A 23,275-nucleotide genomic window follows, 5' to 3' on the forward strand; every position below is an offset into this window, starting at 1 on the left:
ATGTAGTTTGTTTGTACATAGTACATATGCTTGTAGCTTAATCCCTTTAGAAGCTTTTCTGTCCTGCCAAGAATTAAAAACCGTACCAAATGCTGAATATATATATAAATGATTTATTAATATCTGTGTTTTTGGCAAAAATGTCCTCATTAAAGATCATAATTAGTGGCAAGTATTGGCAGCTTCAACCATGAAATACTGTCATTGGTATTAGCTTTCAAATCCTCATTTTGGTCTTACAAATGGACTTACACAGCGGGACATTATCACACACCTACACACAGGATGCAGAATTACACATGTTGTGTTCCTACATCCGGTTTTCTTCTACATTTAATTTCAAAAAAGGCTGACTGTTTGACTTTTGGATTATTTACACATCAACCGATGAAAGTAGGGTCTTAACTGAAAAACATAACACAACACAACAGATTGGATTTGTAGTTTGCGCATGGATTGAATGTTTCATTGAAATGTTTCTTTTCATTTCTCGCAATTTTGTTATTCAGGCCCTCGGTGATGAGAGTGTTGGAATTTTTTTTTCTTTTTAAAGATGGAACTGCTTTATTCAGTGTTATTACCCAGTTTAAATCACCGGGAACTTACGTTATGAGATAAAGTAGGTGAGCACAGAGTAGTAGGTGCGAGTGGCCTGTCACCGACATGCCAAAAAGCATCAGAAAACACTGATTTATAACATGAAACTGCTTCAGTCAGTGTTTTAGCTGGTTTAAAATGACTTGGTCAGTGTGTTTTGGGAGAGGAAGTGACCTCTGCGGATAATTCGGCTCATGATAAAATCCTCCGGAACAATGAACACTGAAGGAATTCTGACCAGGGGAAGTTTCAGCTACTTGCAATCTGTAATCCTCATTGCTAAATACCATTAAATCCCCTAAATCTTACACACTGGACCTTAAAGTTTATTTGCCTTAATTTGTTGAGAGACTTGTGCCTTCGCAGGGATAAGAGATGATGCATAGAGCAAAACTAATAAACCTCAATTTACAATGACATCTAAAGCCCAAACCCAGATCAGCTGTAGTTCATATAATTTAATACCTTAAGATAACTTGCATAGAGTGTAACTCTCTTTTCCCCTCCCTCCCCAGGACTTTGACCACCACTGTCCCTGGGTGAACAACTGCATTGGACGGAGGAACTACCGCTACTTCTTCCTCTTCCTGCTGTCGTTGAGCGTCCACATGGTCGGAGTTTTCTCCTTCGGTCTCATCTTCGTCCTCCACCACCGAGAGAGACTGGCAGCGCTGCACACCACTGTCACGTATCCTTTCTCTGCTGGAAATCTCACTTAGAAGTCTATTTCTTCCTTTAACTGGACAACTTGGATGATTGATCATTTATTTTTGGACTAATGTTTCCTGAATGGACGGAAGTTAGTGCTACTAGCTTCCTCTGTTTGGATAAGTCAGTGGAGTTATTCTCACAGTACATCTGGTTGTGTTCTTGTGGTCCCATATTGTTGTTGTTGAGCTTGACCGTTGTGTCCAGTCTGGTGGTAATGTGCATAGCGGGGCTTTTCTTTATTCCAGTCATGGGGCTCACAGGTTTCCATATGGTGCTCGTTGCTCGAGGTCGAACAACCAATGAACAGGTGGGTGCAGGAGCTGCTGACGTGCTTGTCCTGAACGAACACACACAAACAGTTGGTCTGTTGTTTATCCAGCATAAGTCAACAGAGCTGTGTTGCTCTGCTTCACACTCACACAGACTCAAACATTCACACCTGGAGCTGTCTGACTGTTGGCAACCGTGCTTGTTTTAGTGGACCTTTGAATTAGGTGGAGAATTTTGACAAGCTAACCTCTGGTCACCACAGTGAATTTCTGGCACTCCAGCTGCACATACAGTAGAATAATACAGTCCAAGTAGTCTTTGTGGACAGAGGTAACTGTCATGGGGACCTATACTGTTTCTTATTTTTCTGTCACACATAATGTTCCGATGTCAGATGTTCATATTAATTGTTGCCATGGTTTCAAATATTGAGGTAAAGGTATGTAAAAAATAATCCCTGCGAGCATGAACCTCAACTCTCAGGCAGCTCTGAATAGCTGCTGAATAGCTCTGACTGCTTTTCTACATTGTTTTCAAGCCGGTGTCAGTTGGTGACACATTTCCTTTCATGTCACATCACATGCAATTGTTAGGGAATGTATGTACATGTAGTCTTGGTTGCCAATGTTAATTTCTCCCTGGTTTTGATTCATTCCTGCTGGGACATGTCTGGTTGTGAAGACGTATAGATGCTTTTATTGCTGATATTTGATGGTAGAAATTGCCACTCTACTGTTACAGTCATTTCATGGCTGCAAGTATGCTACACGTAGCTACATGCTAACATCAGGGAAACCTTTCTCGCTGCTGATCAACGAAAAATGATGTTGATATTTTGTTGGTTTTAAGCGTTGCGTTGTTAAGTAACCAAAATCCAATGTCTTCCAAACATCTCACACCAATGTCATCTTGACGCAGAATAACGACACAAGGTATGGAGAACAAAACCCAATGTCTGGAAGACGTCAAAATGTTAACATCCACACAGCATGATATTTAAAATATCATCGCCCCAATTTTTATACCAACTAGAATTCACAATTGTCTGGGGGGGGGGGTAAAAGAGACAGGCGCTAAAATGTAGCATTTTAAGACATAGGGTGCATACAGGTGTTCCAGCACAGACACCATGAGGAAAATAAAGTGTTTTTTGAACGTTAAAGTGGGCAAACATGTTCTAGTAGAAACCCCAAATACAAATATGAACTTGAACTTGAAAATGAGCACAAAAGATCCCTTTAACAAAGACAGTAGACACACACACACACACACACACACACACACACACACACACACACACACACACACACACACACACACAGAAGAAATAACAGATATGCTAATAAACAGCACAATTATTCCCAAACACAGTAATTATGTGATGCTTCAACAAAATTAATCACCTTCTTTGTATTCAAGCGCTGGACCTCTGTGTGAGTGTGTATGTTCATGTGTGTACATGTGTACACTGTGGCCTTCCTTTGCTGACGACTCTAAACAACCTCTTCTCAGGTGACGGGCAAGTTTCGCGGAGGAGTAAATCCCTTCACTAAGGGTTGCTGTGGCAACGTGGAGTATGTCTTATGTAGTCCCCTGGCACCCAGGTAAGATGCATTATTATGCTGCATGTGTGTTTGTATGTACAGTAGATGCTTTAAGGGTTTTTATTCTGTTAGTGCACATTCAACTCTCAGTGATTTTTAATGAACAGTGCTGGATTTTTGCACTTGAAAGATTAGGTTTGTGTATGGTTATGCATATATATGTGTGCTAGGGGTGTGGCCTATTAAAGCCTGTGACATCCATGCCATAGCACCAGTGCAGCACCATGTAGCTGCAATAATAGCACACACATACCTTGTGTGTATGAGTGTATGCACGTGCTCTTAGGTAACTGCGGAGGTGTGTAGCATGAAAACAGCCAGCAACCCTGGGGGAAGGCAGATGGCTGCGAGAATTGAATCACTCTTTAGAACAACAGTTAATGGGAGATGGAGCGCACAGCTAGTCAACGTGCTTTTTACACACACACACACACACACACACACACACACACACACACACACACACACACACACAGCATCACTAAAAGCCCGAACACCAGTTTTACAACCTATAGGGACGAGTTCCTTTCCATAAAAATCAACAGTGTGACCGCAGAGAGACGACAGCAGGTGGGGGTGAAATGCTGTGTTACAAGCATCTGCTGTTAAGTTGTTGCGTACTCCCTGGTGGAAGGTTTTTGATTTACTGAACCATTGACTCAAAGCATGTTGGACCAGACTGATACTGAATGAACTGTTATAAGAGTATTTTTTAAAATCAGTTTGCAAATCAGTCTCATTCATTTAGAAACATGGATTTTTTTATGTAAGGGTTGATTATTTTAAATTACTTGAAAAGACTGCCCAGAAAATGTACGGCATGTTTCACTCCCCAAGCATCCACGCCATTAAATATTAAAGACATCACACTGACAGCCCTTTTAATTATGAAAAAAGCCTGTAAGACTCACTTAAATGCTGTTTTTCTGTCAGGAACTTGTGTTTGAAATGTCTGTTTTTAAACTGTCTAACTAGTCAAATGGGATTACACAAAGTGGTTCAGTAATTTCATCATTTTACTCAGCCCTGTGTATCTGTGGAAAGCCTACATGGGTTGATAGTGGAGGAAAGTATAAGGTGCAGCATATCAAGTAGGAAAGGAGTACTGAAATTAGGGATGGGGGGGCACAGGAGACAGGTCTCCCCCCAAATATGTCTTCCCTGCCAATATAAACATGAGAGCAGAGGACTTTTATTATGCCTCTGTGCTGGCAATAACCATAGCCGTCTGTCTGTCCTTCTGTCCGTTGTCCGTCATCCGTCCCATTCTCGTGACCACGATATCTCAAGAAAGCCTTGAGGAGTCAACCTGGACTCAGCTATGAACTGATTCGATTTTAGTGGTAATATGTCAAAGGTCAAGGTCACTTTGACCTTGTCTGTCGTATTCTTGAGAACACATTATCTCAAGAAGGCCGTGAGGGAATTCCGTCAAATTTGGTACAACAACCACTTGCACTTGAATGAATAGGACAGAATTTGTTGGCTGAAAGGACAAAGGTCAAAGACACTGTGTCCTCACAAAACCTGTTTTGGAAATAACTTGAGAAGTCGTATCCTAATTATGACCAAATTTCACACAAATATCTAATAGGATATAATAATAAAGTGATGAAATTTTTTCTGGACATTACTTAACGTCATATATCAGGAACAGAAAGGAAGACATTTGGTCAGATCCTGATTTGGTGACACTAATCCTGGTGCCCATCTTGACCTTGAAACTGTACTGATTGTATTTAACTTCTGTGCTGCTGGGGGGAAGATGTGTGTGCAGCATCCATGTTTTCAAAGACATGGACGTAAACACGGAGGCATGCCACTACAAGGTGGTTCTAGTGTTGACAAAATTAAAGACATTTACACCATACACTGATGCAGAAATGCACAAATTAGTGCATAAAAATAATCTAGAATGCAGGAAATTGAAGGTATATTATGCAGGTGTGTTGGTTACTTTTTGTGAACACGCTTGCCAGCGAAAGCAAAAGTTAAAGTCAACCCACGATTCAGTCTTGTTTTGCATTTTGCCTCACTATATGTGCATTTTTTCAGCGCTGTGTCACTTGGATGCCTGCAGCTTATGGTCTGGCACCTGGTTGCCACCTGTTTATAAAAGCCCCAAACTCACCTGAGCACTGTGTGTGCTACATGCCCATAAATGTCCCAAACACAAAAAATAAGAAGAAAATTTAAAAATGCAGACATAGGGCAGAGTCTCTGCAGAAAAATACATTGCCACACACTTCTAGTGGGTCATAAGAGGTGGTAGAGAGGGATTACTTCTGTATGAGTCTATAAATTGTTTTTTTTTTAGGAAAATCCTGCATGGTGTATCTTTAAATGTTTTATGCTCAACATTTTCTGACTGATGACTCCCAAAGCCTGTTTCATACAGTGTGTGTGTGTCCCCACTGTTGAAACGAAACCTATGCCCTTGTGTATCTGTATATATTTTATAACCATTCGTCCCTTTTGCCCATTTGTATGCAGGTACATGTTGGACCCCAAGAAAAAGCCCCATGTCAAAATTCAGCCCCCATTCATCAGACCTGACCTGTCAGACAGGCAAATCACCATCAAGATCAGTGATAACGGCATCCACAGCACCATCATCAGCTCCAAGGTGAGTTGTTCACAATTACTACAAGGTTTTTTCCTGTTATTTTCCTGTTAGTCCATCATCCGAGTGGCCTTCAGCTAGTCCTTGTTTTGCCAGGGTGTAACCGTTTTCTCTCTCTGTATTCCCATAGTCATAGTTCCCCAGTTCTGTTTCCCATTTTAATACAGGCTCACACTTACACAGCATATAGCTCACTGAGGTCAGATATTTTAGAGAATTTCCTCATTTCTAAAACAGGATATTATTAGACACACGGCGTCAAAGCCAAGTGACTCATGTGAAACAGGAGGAAAATAAATGACTGTTTTTTGACCCCAAAGGCATTTACTGTGTCTCTGTGGGTGATTTTAAAGGCAAACATGCCTCTAAAAATAATAGAAACAAATGTAAATGATTTAGAAGCCATAGCCATTGGTTTCAATTCACTCCATTTACTGAAAATGTTGACAATCAACTTGCATAGAATTGGAAATTGTTTGATGTCTGTACCTGTAAAATATAGCCTACTCATCTCATCAGCCTAGAGCACAAAGTGAAGAAAAGTGCCCTATTCCGTTTAAGAATAACTCTATAGTTCAGTTACTTTCTGATGTGTGGGTTAGATGATAGAGACAACTTTTCTGCAAGCTGAGAGTGATTCAGTGAATTTTCTGAGAAAATTAGAAAATTGTCTTTCCAGCAACATCAAAGTCTGTTTACGTGTGTTTTGGAGTACTACTGCACAATTCAAAAAAAGCTTTGTAAATCCTTTTGTGGCACCAGAGGGAAATGAAGTCTGATAAATTGCCTCAAGTGATGTCACTTGAGTCGGCGTCAGTTGGGACTGAAGTCTACAAGTTTGAAAATGAAAAAGAAATCTGTTCACGTGAAGTTAGACAGACCTCTGTAGCCTGCTGCTCATCTCTGGCTTCAGGCGTCAAGTTTTGACAAAGATGAATGATGTGTTGAATAAAAAAGGTGACATCTCTGGTTCTGCTGCATTGATTTCAGTCCTTTTCTGTGCAACAACGCTCCATTGAGTACAAAAAAACATTATCCAATACTGAGATCATTTTAACATTTCCACTCCATTAGCCTCAAAAATAAAATTAAGGTCAAGTTGAGCAGCTGCCTAGTGCAGCTTGGCTATACTACAACCGTCTGTGAGAGTTGTGTTGGTGCGTCCCTGGCGCTAACACATGCTCTTCTCTATTTCATCTGCTGTTCCCCCACCTGTTCTGGATGCTTTTAACGCGCTGCTCTCCTCCCTGTAGTCCAAAAGCAGCCTAGACGGCCTGGATGAGAAAGAAACCCAGCCGCCGCTGCCGCCCAAAGCTGACAGGTACAACCAGCTGAAAGGCCAGCTGACCTCCAGTGAAGGTAAGAAACACAGGAACAAAGCGTCTCTGTGTTCACCAACACCCCTCCCTCTCTCTCCTGTCAGTCATCATCAATCCCATTTCTCTTTCCTGTCAGGGCTGGTACCAAAAAGAAATTCCCCAAACTCCCTCTGTACATCACAGTGTGGGATGTGACGTGCCTCTAGTTTAGCGTGATAAATGTCCGTCCCAGTGGCAGGTCAATGGCCTTTTTAATGCCAGGCCAGAGAATAGGTGTAATTTGTAGTGAGGAGGAAAGTCCTGTTCACTGAATCAGCACCATTTGTGGTACAATGGAGAGATTTCAGAGTGAATCATTGCAATGTGAATAACCACGTTCTTTACTGGTGGCGTGTAGCAATGAGGCTCTGACACATGGAGGGATGGGGGATGAATATCAACAATCCGGACTCTTAACTAAAAAAAATGACTGACTGCCTTTGAATGTCATCTGCGTAAATTTGGAACTGTGACAGATCCTTTTGTGGTGGTGGTTTCACAGCTAAAGGTGTCAGCCAGCAGTAATGTCTTCTTTATACTGTTGCATTCAATAGTATGAAATGTCAATGATATATAGTGTGGACCTACAACAGCAGGTTCCCTCCAGAGGATCTCCAGTGTCATGGTGCATTATATCAGGGAGTGAACACTTTCTGCTCCTCCATGGAGCACTATCCCTGCCTGGTGGTACGTCAAAGTACTGCAGATGGTCTGAATGGATTGCTTCCCTTTTTAAAAGCAATTTAGAAGACTCAGAGTTTGTTGAGGTAAGAGCTCTTTGTGTATCCCTCGGAGACACATAGAGAGGTTTCGTGCTTTGCTCTGGACATAACATAGTTCAAGGTTATTAACTTCATGTCTTGATCGTTTTTTTGCAACATCACAGTCAAGCAGTCGGGGGCACTGCTGGAAGGCAGAGGGATTTACGAGGGGGGTATTACTCCTCCTTCCGTCAGAGGTGGCTATTACTGTATTTAAGAGGCTGTGGCATGCTCATTTTATAAACTAGAGGGAAGGTAGTGGTATCTTATGAAAGTGCACAACCTAAGGCTGAGTAAGGCTCCAAAGTTTGGCTTAAATTAAAAATTCTGTTGGCTTTTGGTTTTGGGGTGCCACCCCAAAATTTTCAATAGCCCGATCTGGCCACTCTGTGGGCGCCAATGCATCAAAGATGGACAGCTGAATGTTGAAGGATTCAAATGTGTTCCCTTTCAGTCACAGACTGGGCTCTTACCATCCGACTGCTCAGCCTCTCCTACTCATTTTCATTCTGTAGGAACAGTGATGGTGTGTGTTTCAAGAATTCAATCACTACGCCCTCTTTACTCTTATAATAGAATCCAACTCTGAGGTTTCTCCCAGAACTAACTTTCAATCAGAGCTGGTGTAATAATGTCTATTACCTCCAAAGTGTTGACTCTGGTCTTGTGTCTATGTGTGTTGTAGAGAGTTCTCTTTCTGGTAAGACCCACCCTTCCACTCCAGCCATGTACAAATTCAGACCGTCCTTTGGCACCATGCCTAAAGTCCACTACCACACCGCTGGAGAGAAGGTAAGACGTGATTTGTTTGGCAGTTATGTATGAGGTGCATTCTGTGATTAGTAGCTTTATCCTTATAGTCAGGGGTTTATTGCCTGGTGCAAAAGCTTCAGTGGCAGTGATTAAGAACAAGGACTTCATTCACATTTTCATTCTGCTGTTTGTTCTTCAGATTGTAATGCCAGATGACCGGAAGACCTCTGCCATCTTGGAAGAGGGTGTCCGTGGACATGACTACCGATCCGAGCCAAACCTGGATCTGCCTGAGTACACCAACGCTCCCCTCCACCGCACCTTCCAGTCCTCTCCCCTCCAGCTGGACTCTGACCCTATCAACTCGCGCTCTCTCAGCCTGAAGCAGGGTCAGCGCCGGCCGGAGAAGGGCCAGCTCCCAGCCCTGCAGCCACAGACAGTCACCTCCACCCCGTACAAGAGTGTCTTCTCGCCCAACACGCTCTCCAACCGTAATGGCAGCTTGTCTTATGACAGCTTGCTCAACCCCAGCATCTCCCCAGCCGCTGCCAGTGAGTGCATGGCCCATCGTGGTATGCCCTCCATGGGGTTCCACTCGCCCTACCTGCCCACCAAAATGTGCCACATCCGGGAACCTGAAATGCAGAGGCACCAGGTCGCCCCCACCTACAGTCCAGTGATGCCGCCCAGGGGGGTGGGCAGACAATCCCCCCACCTTAGGGAAAGGGACCCATCCCCGGTGCGCTACGACAACCTCTCCCAGACCATCATGGCCTCCATCCAGGAGCGAAAGGAGATGGAGGAGAGGGAGAAACGGCAGGTAATGCACGGGCGCTCCCAGACCCATATCTATGCCCAGGACTCTGGCGTGTTTGATGGGGGCTACGGCCTACCCCCCAATACTTGCTACCAAGATGGGCCTCGTGGCCCTGGCTCCAGAGGCCCAACACCCCCGGCCTATGGAGGCTCCAGGGACAACCTGATGGGGGTAGGCCTAGTGAGCTATGGGCAACGAACCCCTGTGTTGCGTCATGCCGGCTCCACGCTGGGCCGCGCCCCTAGGACTTCATCCACCTCCCTGCATACAGATCACAGTAGCAGCAACAGCAGCCAGAGCAGGGCCACTTGCCCCGAGGGCCCCTATCGCTCCCCAGCCCACCAGCCCCGCTCCCCTGCTATGCCCCGATCCCCCTCCTACTCCCACCAGAAACTCTCCTACATCAGTGCCCTAGAGAGGACAGACTCACCTCGTCTGGGGGGCCCAAGGTATGAATCCTAACGTTACCGCTGTGGGACTGCATGCATTTACTGAGCCATTATGGACTGTTGGGCACTGAATGTATTTCAGCTGGAAAACACACAGACAGCAATTCATGGGCACTAGTGTACTAGTCCTACTTAAAGAGACATGTAGCATTTGTATAAGGTGTATGGTATTTGTCCAACTGTTCTATTTATTCATGTTAAATACTGTCTGGTGTGAATTCTTTCATGTTCTGTTCTGATTTATATGTTTGCCTTTCTAGCAAAATATCATTTTTTGTATTATTTGATGAATGAATAAAGTTGTATAACTCTCATTTCTTTTTCTTTTGCATGCTTTTCACCCCCTCGTCTAACATTCCCAAGCACACTCCAAGTAATCATCCATACCACTGTTCTGTTTTGTCATTTAAAATGGTCATGATCCGAACTACTAACCTGCATGTTCTGAATGTCGTATTATTGTTTGAATCTCTTTGGTATTTAGTCATTTTCTCTGTTCTTCTCTTTCCACTCAGAGAGGCCATGAAAGTTAATGGGCAGATGGACTGCCACCCCAGTGCCCAGGGTCCCACCCTCAGCCCCAGTCGCCACAATAACGTCAAAAAGGTGACAGGAGTAGGAGGCACCACATATGAGATATCAGTGTGAGCAGGGACATCCACCTCCAACGACAACGGCCACCCTGCTGCAAAGAGATTCTCTCCTCTCTGTTGTTTTAGTAAAGTCTAGATAACGGCCAGTCAGGGGCAAATAGCACTCCCTGTTTTGGAGTTACTGTCCAATCAGAGGAACTGTCTGCTCTTGTGTGGGTCTGTCTAGCCAAATGCCTGTGTGTGTTCATACTTGAGGGGCTGTTTGTCAGTTGATACCGCGGTCGCAGTATGTATGTGTGAGGAGTGTCTTGTCGTTAACATTTTGTGGCTCATCGTCTTGGTCGTAAGAGTGGACCGTTACTGTTATTACCGTTGTCTCTCAGCTGTGGTCATGAAGCGTACATTGATCCAAATGTCACACATACTTTGCTCCAGCAAGTGCTGAAGGCTGAACAAAAACACTACAGATGAATTAAACACTGACACCCTCACTATGGATCTCTGTGAGAAGACTAAATGTCCTTTACGAGTCAATCGACCTCAAGAAGTCAAGGTGCTTCACATTAACCTGTACTGTTCATGCCATCTCCAGCATGTTTGGTGGAGTTATGATGGAGGACTGATCAGTTAGATCAACTGCATTTGCAGGCAACGTGAGACAAGTGACAAGTGAGTGAGCTGGGAAAGGAAATGTCATCGTATCACATCTGGTGGCTGCATTCCAAATTCACTGAGAAAGGCTTTGCTGTTGATTAAAAGTAAAAATAAACTTAAAATCTGTCTTTGTCAAAAGGAAATTTCTCAGGAACGAATGCAACCAGCAGAGATGCTAGATGATATGAATTCATACATGATGAACGACTCCTTTGTGTCAATCAAGAGCAGGTTTTTAGGGCTTGAATACAGCTTAGCACCCTTTATTCCCTTCAACCAAGGTGCAATACATCATCACAGACTTCTGTTTAAGTGAAGTTCAGTTAGGCGACTTCAACATGACCCATGATACAAGTGCTGGGCAGATACATAAGCGTTCTGAAAGATCAGAATACCTCATCCCAAGAGTGCAGAACCAGAGTCCAGCCTTGCACAACCAAAACAACTTTCTGTTTGTGTCTAAAAGAAGAAGATGGTTAATTGTTTAGTGTGTAAGTTGTGTTGTAATCATAGGAATGGAACGGTGTAGAGAAACAACCCATTGTCCCATGTAGTAAAGCAAGTGATCATCCATTCATTATTTTGTAGTTTTTTTAATGGGTTTGTTTCCTTTTTATATAGCCAACCTTTCAAAAGCTATGTTTGATACATCTTTTTTATACAGATACATGGAATGGATGTTTTATTTTGAGTGGAGTTTTTTGTTGATAAATTATAAATAAATGAGATGATGATGATGATGGGTAAAATCCATAAGGTAAATATAGCTTGGTCTACCTTGCAGTGTACAAAAAATTATGTATGATGAAATGTAATTACATGATATGTGATCCGAGGAAGCAAAATATTAAAGTCACAATCACTGACAGGTGAACAGTCACATGATCCACAGTGTGCTGAACACAAGTCAAGGAATGGGCTTTCAGTAGATGCTGCCTTGAGATTTCAGTGCCAACAGTGGCTACACAACGCAGAATTTCTCAATTGCATTGACTGGGTGACATCATGAAGACTGAAAATGTCAAATAAATCCATTTGCAGCAGCTGTCCGGTACAGCTCCAGTATTACACACCACTCAGAGATGCTAAACTTTTCTTTCATTTTTACTCTTAATTGAAAAAGTCTGCTAAAAATGAACTGATATCTAAGTGGAAGGTTTTTATTTATATTTTGCAGCAAACCAACATGAAAAAAAACTTGCCAGAATTTACATGGATGTTAAGTGGTAGATTTGGTCCGGCTACATTTGCATGAATAAACCATTGTTGCCTTTTTGAGAGGAATAGCTATGTTCCATACACAATGAAATGTGGCTCGTTGAAACACTATTAGACATTAAAGGACATGAATGAAAATTAGTGTTTTGTATCGAGCTGCAAATGGCAGGAGTTACACTTGTGAGCAAAGATCTTAAAGAAAGGCCGATTTACAAGGTAATAAATGCTTAATTGTGAAATGACATCACTTTATACAGGATCTTTTTCCTTCCCATTTCTGATGCATTCATAGATTACTTTCTCCAGAGATCAGAGTGTAAAGGCCGGTAGCTGTGGTGGAGTCTTGCTTTCTGACAAGGTTGGATGTTACTGAAACTTGCTGTAGTTACAACCTTCTGGCTAGTATGGTCTCCCTATTAAGGTCTCACCCAGCTGCCTTACCATGAACACAGTAATGTGAAGCAACAGGATACTCTATTCAAGTCATGTATTTCTGAACTGTTAGAAACTGTTTCTGTTGTGAGGCTATGGTATACGGGGATACTTTTTGGGCAAGTCAGATGGGTGTCAGTCAAACAGCTAACTGGAACATCTTGAAATAACCTGAACAAATTGATAGCTGCCGAGTTGCCTGAAAAAATACCCCAGTCTATCATGACCACATATCAAAACACTATCGATGTCATTCCTCTTTAAGATGACTGCCATTAGTCCACTGTTCTTTTTTGGGATGGACATCACTGCAGGTCAGGGGCCATTCCTGACAGTCAGTAATGAATCTGTTTTATCAGCCATGAGCTGATTTTTGTTTTCTGAAACTCAAATAGAAAGTTCAATATGTATTAAAATATAGAATATACTATAAATGTACATGCGTTCCTATTTTTGTGAAGAGGAAATATTTCCCAATGACCTGAGCGGAGTAAATAAAGTTTCCAACTCTTTGAGTGAATGAGATTGATTCTTGTGAGTTAAGATGGTAGTTTGGTACACCTGCACGACACTGATAGAAAGTTGTTTTATAGTCCATAGATTTTACTTAACACACTTGACTGACATTTTAAAAGTCAAAGCCTCTGTAGGATTGCTATTTTGCATGTAACCCAGTCACATGATCTTATCTTATTTCAGTATATAGAAGTGTGGACTCGAGTCACATGACTTGGATTTGTTGAGTTTATACTCAAACTGACAAAATCAAAAGGACTTGCAACTTAAATTGGAATTCCACACAAATGACCCATGACTTCACTTGAATATTTCATAAGCATTTTGACTTGAAAATACTTGATACCTTCCCCCAAGCCCAAAGATTTAAAAATGTATTTAATAAGTGTGCCACGACCAATTGATTTCCCTTCGCTTCCTGATTCAACTGACAATAACACTATTCATTCCCAGGAAATCGAATTCCCCAGATCCTCTTTGTTTGAACCAATCCAACAACATCCAGTCAAGTTGCAAGGAAAAACCACGAGGGGCTAAGGTTATATAACTGAGCGCCAGTTGAGAAAAATGATACCAAGTACAACTATATGGTGGTCAATGAAAACAACAAAATTACAGTTTAAGGGTCAAAAAATAGATACGCCAACTTCCACCAACATTGTGTTATGAGTTTTTGTAAATTTAATACTGTAGTATCATTATTAAAATGGAATTACATTTGGTGAAGAGTGCATTATGATTTGTCTAGGACTCGACACTCAATTTAGGATGTGGGACTAGCTAAACAACGACTTGGTCTCACCTCTGGTATAATTGAGCTGTATTATTTATAGCTACACGTTATCATTGGCTATCCCAGGAAACAATGATTTTTTTATATGAATGCAACTGTGGTCTTTGACAGCTTTTATTCGAAGGTGGAGGAAACATTTCAAATCATTTGAGTGCAAATGAAAAGCAACATTTCATCCATATACATGTATTTACAGATGCACTGGCACTTAGATGCACTTTAGAGGCAAGGTTAAGAACTCAATTAGTGGAAAGAAAAGGAGAGGGTGGTGAGCACACAGATCAGATAGGGCACACTCTGTTACATATACTCTACATGCTTTAAGTCTGGGAATGTTATGATCTAAATAATACAAACTTGATTTCATGGTGAGGAACTTAAGTCAGAGCGGAGCTGCGCCAAACTCTGATGAACCGTTGACTTTGGACTTGATGGTTTTCAGATAATTAAAACAAAAAGGAAAAAGATGAAATGCTTAGCTAAGTGCATCTGATCTCCTATCAGTAAGCCATCAGTGGACACTGCGATCTGCAGCACACCATCTGATGCCCCTCGACTGTCTGGAGTGGATTCCTCTTCTAGTCAGTTCCCAACAGAACTAAAGAAAGGAGGAACCAAGTAAGAACTACTTCTACAAGGCATCCACTGAGAAGTCTTCGCCTTACTTGCAGTTACTAACAGTGGAAGCATGGACAGTGGACAGGGTATTAAGGCCCACTGAGCTGCATCATGGGATTTTATGTGTAATGCACCTCCATAATGCCTGGTCCCTGACCCTGTGCTGCTAACAAGCAGGCTACATTATCCTCTCCCCCTACAAACAAACTCTGCTTCAGAATAACAAAACAAAAAAAATACCCCAATGTGGGAATTATCACTATCACAAGCCTCTTTTCACAGTTTGTCAAATGTAACATTGAACTGTAGATGACAAGGATGGAAAGCGTGGCATTCCATGGTGCAAAGAGGGACAGGGGTGGGGGCTTCTTTTTTTTCTCATAAATTTTCTTGTATTTTTCCCCACAGTGGCATCAAGGACTTGTGATCTTGAGGCAAAACAGATAAAAAAAAAAAAAACTAATAATATGCAAGTGTCCAAATTCAGTTCATTTAGAGTCTATTGTAGAAAAAGAGGAAAAACTGATAAATTGAAGATCAGCAAAGCAAGTTCTTGGTTCTCAATTCTTCTCCTCAGCCTTCACCTCCTTTTTCTCATCTTCTTTCTTCTCGGCCTCCTTTTTGACCGATTCCTTCTTTTCTTCTGATGCCTTGTCTTTTACGGAGAGCTCCCCCAGCTTCTCTGCAACTTTGTCAGTGTTGCCTGTGGCAAAACAGGGAAATGTGCAGTCAGCTTAAAAGCTGTGAAAGTTTGAACACAACTCAGTTGCACGACCAATCAGTGTTGATGGTAAATGTATTTTATTGAAGCATTAAACTTCTCTGCGTGTGCTACACTGACCGAGAAAGTTGAGTTGGCAGCTGAAAATTTGCATCCAGCACTATCATTTGACGTAACAGTGACGTAGTTGGACACAAGGAAGAACTACAGGCTATTTCAGCTTGAACAAGGGGGTGTGCTCTAGACACTCCTCAAAAACAGAGCTTCCTTGTTCTCTTTGCAAAGTAGCTACATTTCCTACGCAAAAAACGGCATGCCAAAATATTAGTGCAGAGGATGTTATGAGTTGAGGATACATTTTACAGTGTTTTGGCTGACTCGGATATTCAGCCATATTTATTTGAGCCATAGTAAAGCTGTGAACAGAGGCCGAGGCTGTGGTTGTGTTAGCCGTGATATGGCCAGCAGGGAGCCATCAGAACCCGAGCTGCCGAGAGCAAACAGCAACTGGTGGTGCCTTTGCTCAAATTGCTCTCTGATACTTGCAGGAACAGAATCATTCTGCTGCAATCGATTTCAGTGTGGGCAGTTTTTGTTGGATGCTGTCGCCAGTGCCAACCCAGTAAGAACATGTGTGCCTGTTACTATAATACATGAAAGTCTTCTTCTCACAGACAGTCTTTTACAGTTCATCTTCAGAACCCTGAAGATGAACTGTAAAAGACAACTGAGACGAGCAGGGCTGAGAGGGCATCTGAGTATTTCTGTCACTTAACACTGTGTTTTGGCAAAAAAAAAAAAGAAAAAAAAAAGTGTGCAATGCAAGCAGGCGATTCCAGCTTTTTGGTCAATATAGCACACGCTAAAGAATTTAGTGCTTCACTTGAATGCATTTACCTTCAACACTGACTAGACATCCACAATTAAGGTGTTTAAGTTTGTCCGTTAAAGAATATTCCAACTATTCATTTAGCCACTATAAGCAATTCATTATTTAAGGTGGGCCCTGGGACCCTTTGATTGATGTGAATTTTGATGTAGCAGAACATACTGACACCAGCCTTTTAAAAAGCCAGTAAAGTGTTACATTCTGCATGTCCATGTAGCAGACAGAAAAAGTCCCAGGCTGGAGGGAACAGCAAGGGACAGAGTGAGTCTGCATGCTCATGAAACCTAGCATGTAAGATGTCATGTTACCATTAGTTTGAATTTAATTTAAAACAAGTCTCAATATAATATACTTCACTCAAACATGACCACATTTGATGGGAAACATGCTTCATGTCATCTAACCTCTCTTTTAAAGAATGTGCCTAAAGTTTAAGTTTCATGTACCTGATCCCTCTAGAGTTTTTCTCATCTCCTCCTTGCACTCGTCAAACTTCCCCTTGAACTTCTGGGCATCTGTAAACAGAATAGACAGTTAGGGTATGTTCACATCAACACACTGTTGTATGATGGACAGTCAGGCTGCTTTATCATGCTGCACTGAGAAACAGGAAAGCATGTGTGAAAACAGCTGCTGGGAGTTTGTTGCCTTAAGTTTGGATGCAGAAAACGGGCCTCTTGCGGCATTCTGTCACTTCAGTGTGATCACTATATCATAAAAATTAAAACACTGGTATGTACAACTTTGGATTACAAGTATAAATACTTACTTTCTGCATTTAAAAAGCGTATTGCCAGGAGTTCAGGTTTGGGGCATTCATCAGCATAATCTGCTAATGTGTTCCACACCCATGCCCTGTCACTGCCAGCGTTGGGCTTCAGCTCCATGCTAGGCATAACTGTTGTTCACAAGAGAGAATAAGGTTAACATGGCAGGGAAGGCAGAGATGAAAGCATCTACACCACAGGGGGTCATCATATTCAGTGGCTGCACCACTATTAAGTGCATGTAGTTGGGACTGCTTTTAATAATGGCCAATTGTATATCCTAACCATTTTGATTAGTTTGGTGCCATTTCTCTCCTTCTTACCAGAACCAATACACTATTAATCCTGTTAGCAGGCTCCTTACATGTGTGTTGTCTGCTTAACTACACTTGCATTTGCTCAGGCGAATACAAATATTCAGTGTAAAGCTCCTATCTGAGCAAAGCTGCTGCTCGTGTAAATGAGATGCATCATTTCATCCAGCGGTGAGAACACTAACATGATGAATACCAGTTTGCCGAGATAGAGACTGCAATAACCTGCAGACTGCTGTGCAAAAGCAAGACCTCCTCCCCCTTCTTTCACTTACGGTTCAATGCTTACCACTTATAGCAATAGGGTCACATAGGGTTGGAAAAAGTCCAAGGGAAGTTAAGGGCCTGAATTTTTGCATGATACGACACGATTGAAATTAACAGTGAACTTATTTGACAGTCAGGAGATACATGAAAAAGCAATATTTGGTTTTATGGCATGTTTTGGTCATAACTATGGTTATTTAATTGAATATCACATTTTCAGGGTATATGGTATTATACAATACAATAATAAATTATTTTTATCAGTTACAACAGACCTTATAGGAATGAAAACAGAGGGTATTTTGTTGGATTAATGCTTTATTATAACTGAAACTGGAAACCATTTTTGTTGAAGTTGGTAAAAAAGTCTGAAAGGCAGTGGAGGAAAGGAGCTGCATATGTGCAGGTGATACTCTGGTTGCATTTTTCCCCCAATACCATAGCCTAACAAATGTACATGAAGTGAATCTTTTATATTTTATTATATTTCAGTTAACCAGCAGATATCCCAAAGCAAAGCACACAGTTTATACCTTGTTAACACCTTCTGCTAATTTTGGCTAGCTACCTGCAACCATGTGGGATGGAGCTTGTTTGGGCATGCTAATTAATAAATCAAAAATAATTAATCTATTTCCATTTATTCTTTTATTGTTAAACATGTCCGTCAGTTGTTTACTTGAAACCACAAGTTTACCCACAGCCCATTCTGTCAGCTCAAAATTTTAAAGTACCTTTCCTCAGTTAACTTAAACTCACCACAGGGCACATTTTAAATTGTATGTAATTTGGCAACTTAATAAATCATGTCTGCTAATGATCTGGTAAAAGGCTTGTTCCTTTCTGCATACGGCATTGTAAACACATCCTGAGCAAATGTTCCCTGTATTTCTGTTTTATTCCCATTTTGAATATTGCAGAAATTTTGCAACCCTAAATACCACCAGCTTGAGGTTTCTGCACATACACTGAAACACTTAAATATCATGGGGAGAGAGGATGGTGTGTTCACAAGGCTTGCTACAAAACTTTATAACAAACAGAAGCCAAATGTGCATATGCAATGCAATGTCAATTTTTATTTGTGTTCTTATCAGTGGTTTGTTTTTTCTCTCTCTTGGCAATTTATCTGGTGTCATGATATAAATCAGCCATTAAATACATGACTGTTTGTCAACTTGACTCACTGTGATGATTGGCACAAATCTTCAAGGTGCGGTCTCTCCTCATCAAGAGGCGGATTGAGCCCTTCTCTTTGTGTTTCAGCAGCTTGACGTCTCCAGTTCCTCTCTCCTTCCACTCTGGCGGGTCGTTCTCAGAGGCAAAACGGTATAGTTTAGCCCGCCTGAGAAAACAACAGTATACTAGCTTACCAAATGGTCAGCTAAATGTATATTAGATCACAACACATATGAGTGACTGAACAAAGAAGACCATTAAAAACAGTTTACATTTTAAAGAGTTCCTCCTCGTCCTCTTCTAATGTTTTCACATCCTGCTCAGGAAGGGACACGATGGGCTCAAAGTGGGGATCATGATTAGAGTCCTCTGCTGTCTCTGCAGTGGGTTCGTGCTCTTCCTGGTCCTAAAAGGAAGAAGACAAATTAATGATTTAACTCAAAGCAAAACAACATCAATTTATCAGTGTCAAAAATTCAGACTGAGTTTAAGTAATAAGGCATGTGGTATACGTCACTGTATTCTATCACTGGAACAAAGTGACTTCTCACAATTGACCAACCGGCCATGAATGCATCAATGGAGGGATTTAAGAGCTCATTGGTTAAGTATAGCTTTTGTATGGGAACTGCCAAAGCCTTTAGTAATCACTACAGCTGAGCCAAGCATCTTTAATTCTATTTGGGGCTGCATGTTCCCATGTCGGTGTTCGTAAGTTTAAATGTACATGTCTAATATGGCAAGAAAATACATTACTCATACAAAAAAATAAAAAAAATACTGAGGATAAAGATCCTTAAAAAAGTTTGCAAGTTCATGACCTCTGACAAAGTGAGAAAAGACCTTATGCAAATCTGTGTGTGCAGTGTCATTTTGCGAATATGAAACTGAAAAATGCGGGAGGCTTTCCTGTCTTCAGAGTGACAACCTTAACTTTACTTCTACCCCATTATACTCACAAGCTTTAATGTTACTGGTTAGCAGTATAGCAAGTTAGCTATATAGCAAGTTAACTATATCCCGCTTAATTTGTTGCGACTTAGGGGCTGTTTGTGTCTAATTCTTGGGGAGAGGTGGTGCAAAAAGGGGGAGGCATGTCAATAATTTTTTGAGCACTGGGGAGGCACTGATGGTTTTTATTTTAGCTTAGGGGAGGGGCAATGAGGGCTGTACTCTGTATTTAGTTAACCACTAATTTTTAAAAGAAAACATCCATTAAAAGCAAGTTTTCTTCAAAATTTGCTTATGTTAAACCATTTCTCACAGCTAGAAAATGTAAAATCAAATGTTAATTTTTCAAATTTCGGACAGTCCTTGGACACATCATGTGGAACAAATCCCTTTGTCAGGAGAAAACAAAACAAAAAGAAATCTGTGCTTAAAGTAGTGTAGGGCTGGGCGATAAAATGATAATGATATCTATCGCGATAGACACGTGATTGATATCAATAGAAAATACGTTCGATAAAACGTCTCATAAAACAGAAAATCCCGGTCCTGAACCGCAAGGCATTCTGGGGGATGCAGTTCCAGCAAGGGCTTCAGCCTCTCCCGGCGCTCCCGGCCCAGCTAAGCAAGTTTGGTTGCATGAACAAACTCACTCACTCCCTGCTGGTAACGTACGTAACGTTCCAATAACCTGTTGAGTGAGACACACACTAGCAGTTTCATGTTTGGGTGCGCCTTCGTGCCTCGTGTCTACAACTCATAACAAAACGGTGAAAGGAGAAAATGAGTGCGACAGAGCGTGAGGAAATTGTCGATAAACGAGGAAAGGTCAGTTCATTGGTTTGGCAGTACTTCGGATTTTATAAATCCGACAAAAGTCAGACCAATGTTGTTTGCAAACTGTGCATGGTCACCGTCCCTACCAAGACTGGGAATACAACGAACCTATTTTATCACCTCAGCCGCTCTCACCCCTTGGAGTACAGCAGTATCAAGCCGCCATCAACCACTGGTACAAGTGAAACACCACAGAAGCAGCAGCAGACTACCATGTACATGTATGGCCTTAAAGCCTGAGAAGGTGAAACAGTTTTCCTTGCCAAAATCTGGAGTGAAACCATGTTTGAGTTGTTTTTGAGTTATATTTATACTGGTTCTGACTGTTTGTTACAGGTCAAATATGTTAATATCTGTTAATTTCTTTTTTACAAAGTACTTTGCACATTTTTTTTTAAAGAAGTTTAAGCATTTATGTAATGTTTACATTTGCACATTAACCAATACATTCATTTATTTGACTGTTTTTCATGGTTATGTTGACCTCTTTTTCCTCTGTGTTCGTTTGTTCATTACTGAAGAAAGGTTACATTTAAAATAGAAGTGTTTAAATTTAACATTTTTTTCTCCTGGTCCTTATTTCAAATAGGTTTTTAAAAATTCAATAATTATCGTTATTGACTGATATAAAACACTTCTATCGTGATACATTTTTCAGCCCTATCGCCCAGCCGTAAAGTAGTGTGATTTCAGCAAAATCACTTTATTCTACATCTCATTTAAAATTTGGCCCAAAATAAACCGTCAGCACAAACTAACCAAGATGCACAAGAAGAGCGAAAACCAGGTTTTTTTCAACCCCAGAATTTTGTGTTCAACTTTTAAATACCAAAGAATAGGTTTTAAAACTCTATTAAGTAATTTATGGCGGAGAGGGTCCTCAAATCACTCAGGGAGGCTCAAGGACAAATATTAGTAGCTTTCAGGAGGATCAAATTTTAAAAAAGTCACACCCCAGCTACCCCCCTCCCCTGATAAGTGAAGAACAGTCCCTTAGCTAAGGGAGGTAAGCTACAACTGCTACTAATGGTAAATTCAATGCGCTTACGGTTGGATAAATGTAGTAAATGTAACCGGCTTGAATGATTAGGTGGGTAAACAATGAGCTTGGTTTTTCGTCGCAGTTGAATTTTACTTCTTTAGTGTTAACAAACAGTTGTTCGACTTTGTTTTTCTAAGACAACTCATTGTGAAGTTGCCTAGCTAGGCAACGAGGCCTTTCACTGGCAGGCTAGTGGAGAGCTAACCGTTAACCGTAAGCCTTCACGGACCACGGTGTTTGTCGTTGACTGAAGCCACTGTTAATTTGACAGGGATTTAGGTGACATGATTTTTGGGATAACTGGCACTCTACTTAATATGACATAGTTAGTGCTAACTGCCCATTAATACGCAATGACTAGCTCCAGCACCCCGTTATTAATGCTAACAATAGCTAGCAAATGTTAGCAACTGTTGTGCTGGGCAGACAAAGACAAGGAACCCGGCTAACCTCGTTGTCTTTGGCCGGTCGGCTACGTGCAGATTGTAAGGTGCCCCGTACAAATGGCTGACAAGTGTGATAGTTTCGTTACATCGTTAGCAGTGTCGTGCAAATTGCCTCCCTAAGCAACTAATGATGAGTGTGCGATGCTAATGTTAACATGCTGACTGGCTGCACACTTCACAGTACTTTGGAGCTCGTCAACGTCAACCTGAAAGAAATCACGAAGAGTATGAAATCTAGACCTGGACATTTCTACATGTCTGTCATAATGCCCTTAAGCTTTCATTACATCCAGTGGCTTTAAAAACACACCAATTGGCTGTTCTAGCATCACGAAAGACATCATTGTCGGCATTTCTGGCTCGCAGCTTCCTTTACAAACTTTGACGAATTACGACATACAAAATACAATGTTTGCCACCTAATACCAGTTTCAAGGCGACCATAATACATTAGATGACCTAAAATGTGTGACCTCACCTTCGGGTCTGCCATATTATTGTAGATGTTTGTAGATTATGGAAGTAGTTTGATAGATTCAAATCCTGACTGGCCGCCGTTTCCCCGAAGCTACTTCCTGCTACAGCTTTCGCGCGCCGAATTTCCTACGTATGCCCGCGCCCACATTGTGACAGCGCGCGCACCGCCTCTCTCGTCTCTGGGAAAGTGCTGTTTCTGTCTCAAACTTTTTTATCAATTGATTATTGACTGAGAAAGGTGACAACTTGTGCTGTAGACTATTCAATGCAAAAGAACAGACAGGCTTTGATATATCAAAATGTAAAATATAGGTGCGAAATTATAGGAATAATTCTATCCATAAAGAGAGCGATGAGTTAAACTGGATCAGCACTGTGAAGCACATAAGTAAAATGTGGTGCAATAAAAAGGTGTGTGCGTGTGTGTGTGTGTCTTCTGATTGTTGTAGGCTTATATTAAAATAAGCCCCCATAAATCCCTGAGGCTACCACACCCATTTATTCAGAAAAATGCAACATTTTACTGAAGCAAAATTACTAACACCACACTGCAAAAATACTCTGTAACTAGTAAGTCATGCATTGAAAATAATAAATAAAAGAAAAGCAGCATGTCCTCAT

At 41.4% G+C, this 23,275-nt stretch overlaps 2 protein-coding genes and 1 non-coding gene across 3 annotated transcripts in view; 1 reads left to right on the forward strand and 2 right to left on the reverse strand.

Moving 5' to 3' along the window:
* zdhhc8b (zinc finger DHHC-type palmitoyltransferase 8b) overlaps positions 1-13,352 on the forward strand; it is an 82,626-nt gene extending 69,274 nt beyond the window's left edge. The window contains exons 4-11 of the mRNA XM_050052038.1: positions 1,113-1,285; positions 1,513-1,615; positions 3,091-3,182; positions 5,676-5,808; positions 7,059-7,164; positions 8,610-8,716; positions 8,877-9,943; positions 10,459-13,352. Of these exons, the coding sequence (XP_049907995.1) occupies positions 1,113-1,285; positions 1,513-1,615; positions 3,091-3,182; positions 5,676-5,808; positions 7,059-7,164; positions 8,610-8,716; positions 8,877-9,943; positions 10,459-10,591 (1,914 nt within the window). The 3' untranslated portion in view covers positions 10,592-13,352. The remainder of the gene's footprint in view (positions 1-1,112; positions 1,286-1,512; positions 1,616-3,090; positions 3,183-5,675; positions 5,809-7,058; positions 7,165-8,609; positions 8,717-8,876; positions 9,944-10,458) is intronic.
* An 895-nt stretch (positions 13,353-14,247) lies between these two features.
* On the reverse strand, positions 14,248-22,804 carry ranbp1 (RAN binding protein 1). The gene is made up of 6 exons (XM_050052041.1): positions 22,656-22,804; positions 19,177-19,310; positions 18,913-19,070; positions 17,147-17,275; positions 16,824-16,892; positions 14,248-15,470 (listed from the first exon to the last, which is right to left on the reverse strand). Exons 1-6 carry the CDS (start codon positions 22,668-22,670, stop codon positions 15,328-15,330), a joined length of 648 nt encoding a protein of 215 aa, XP_049907998.1. The 5' UTR covers positions 22,671-22,804; the 3' UTR covers positions 14,248-15,327.
* Positions 16,520-16,648, reverse strand: LOC126395051 (small nucleolar RNA SNORA77). Its single transcript, XR_007570415.1, has one exon. It is a non-coding gene; the product is annotated as a small nucleolar RNA SNORA77 (small nucleolar RNA).
* Positions 22,805-23,275: the final 471 nt, after the last annotated feature.

The sequence above is a fragment of the Epinephelus moara genome, chromosome 8, assembly GCF_006386435.1.
Source record: "Epinephelus moara isolate mb chromosome 8, YSFRI_EMoa_1.0, whole genome shotgun sequence".
Classification (NCBI taxonomy): Eukaryota; Metazoa; Chordata; class Actinopteri; order Perciformes; family Serranidae; genus Epinephelus; species Epinephelus moara.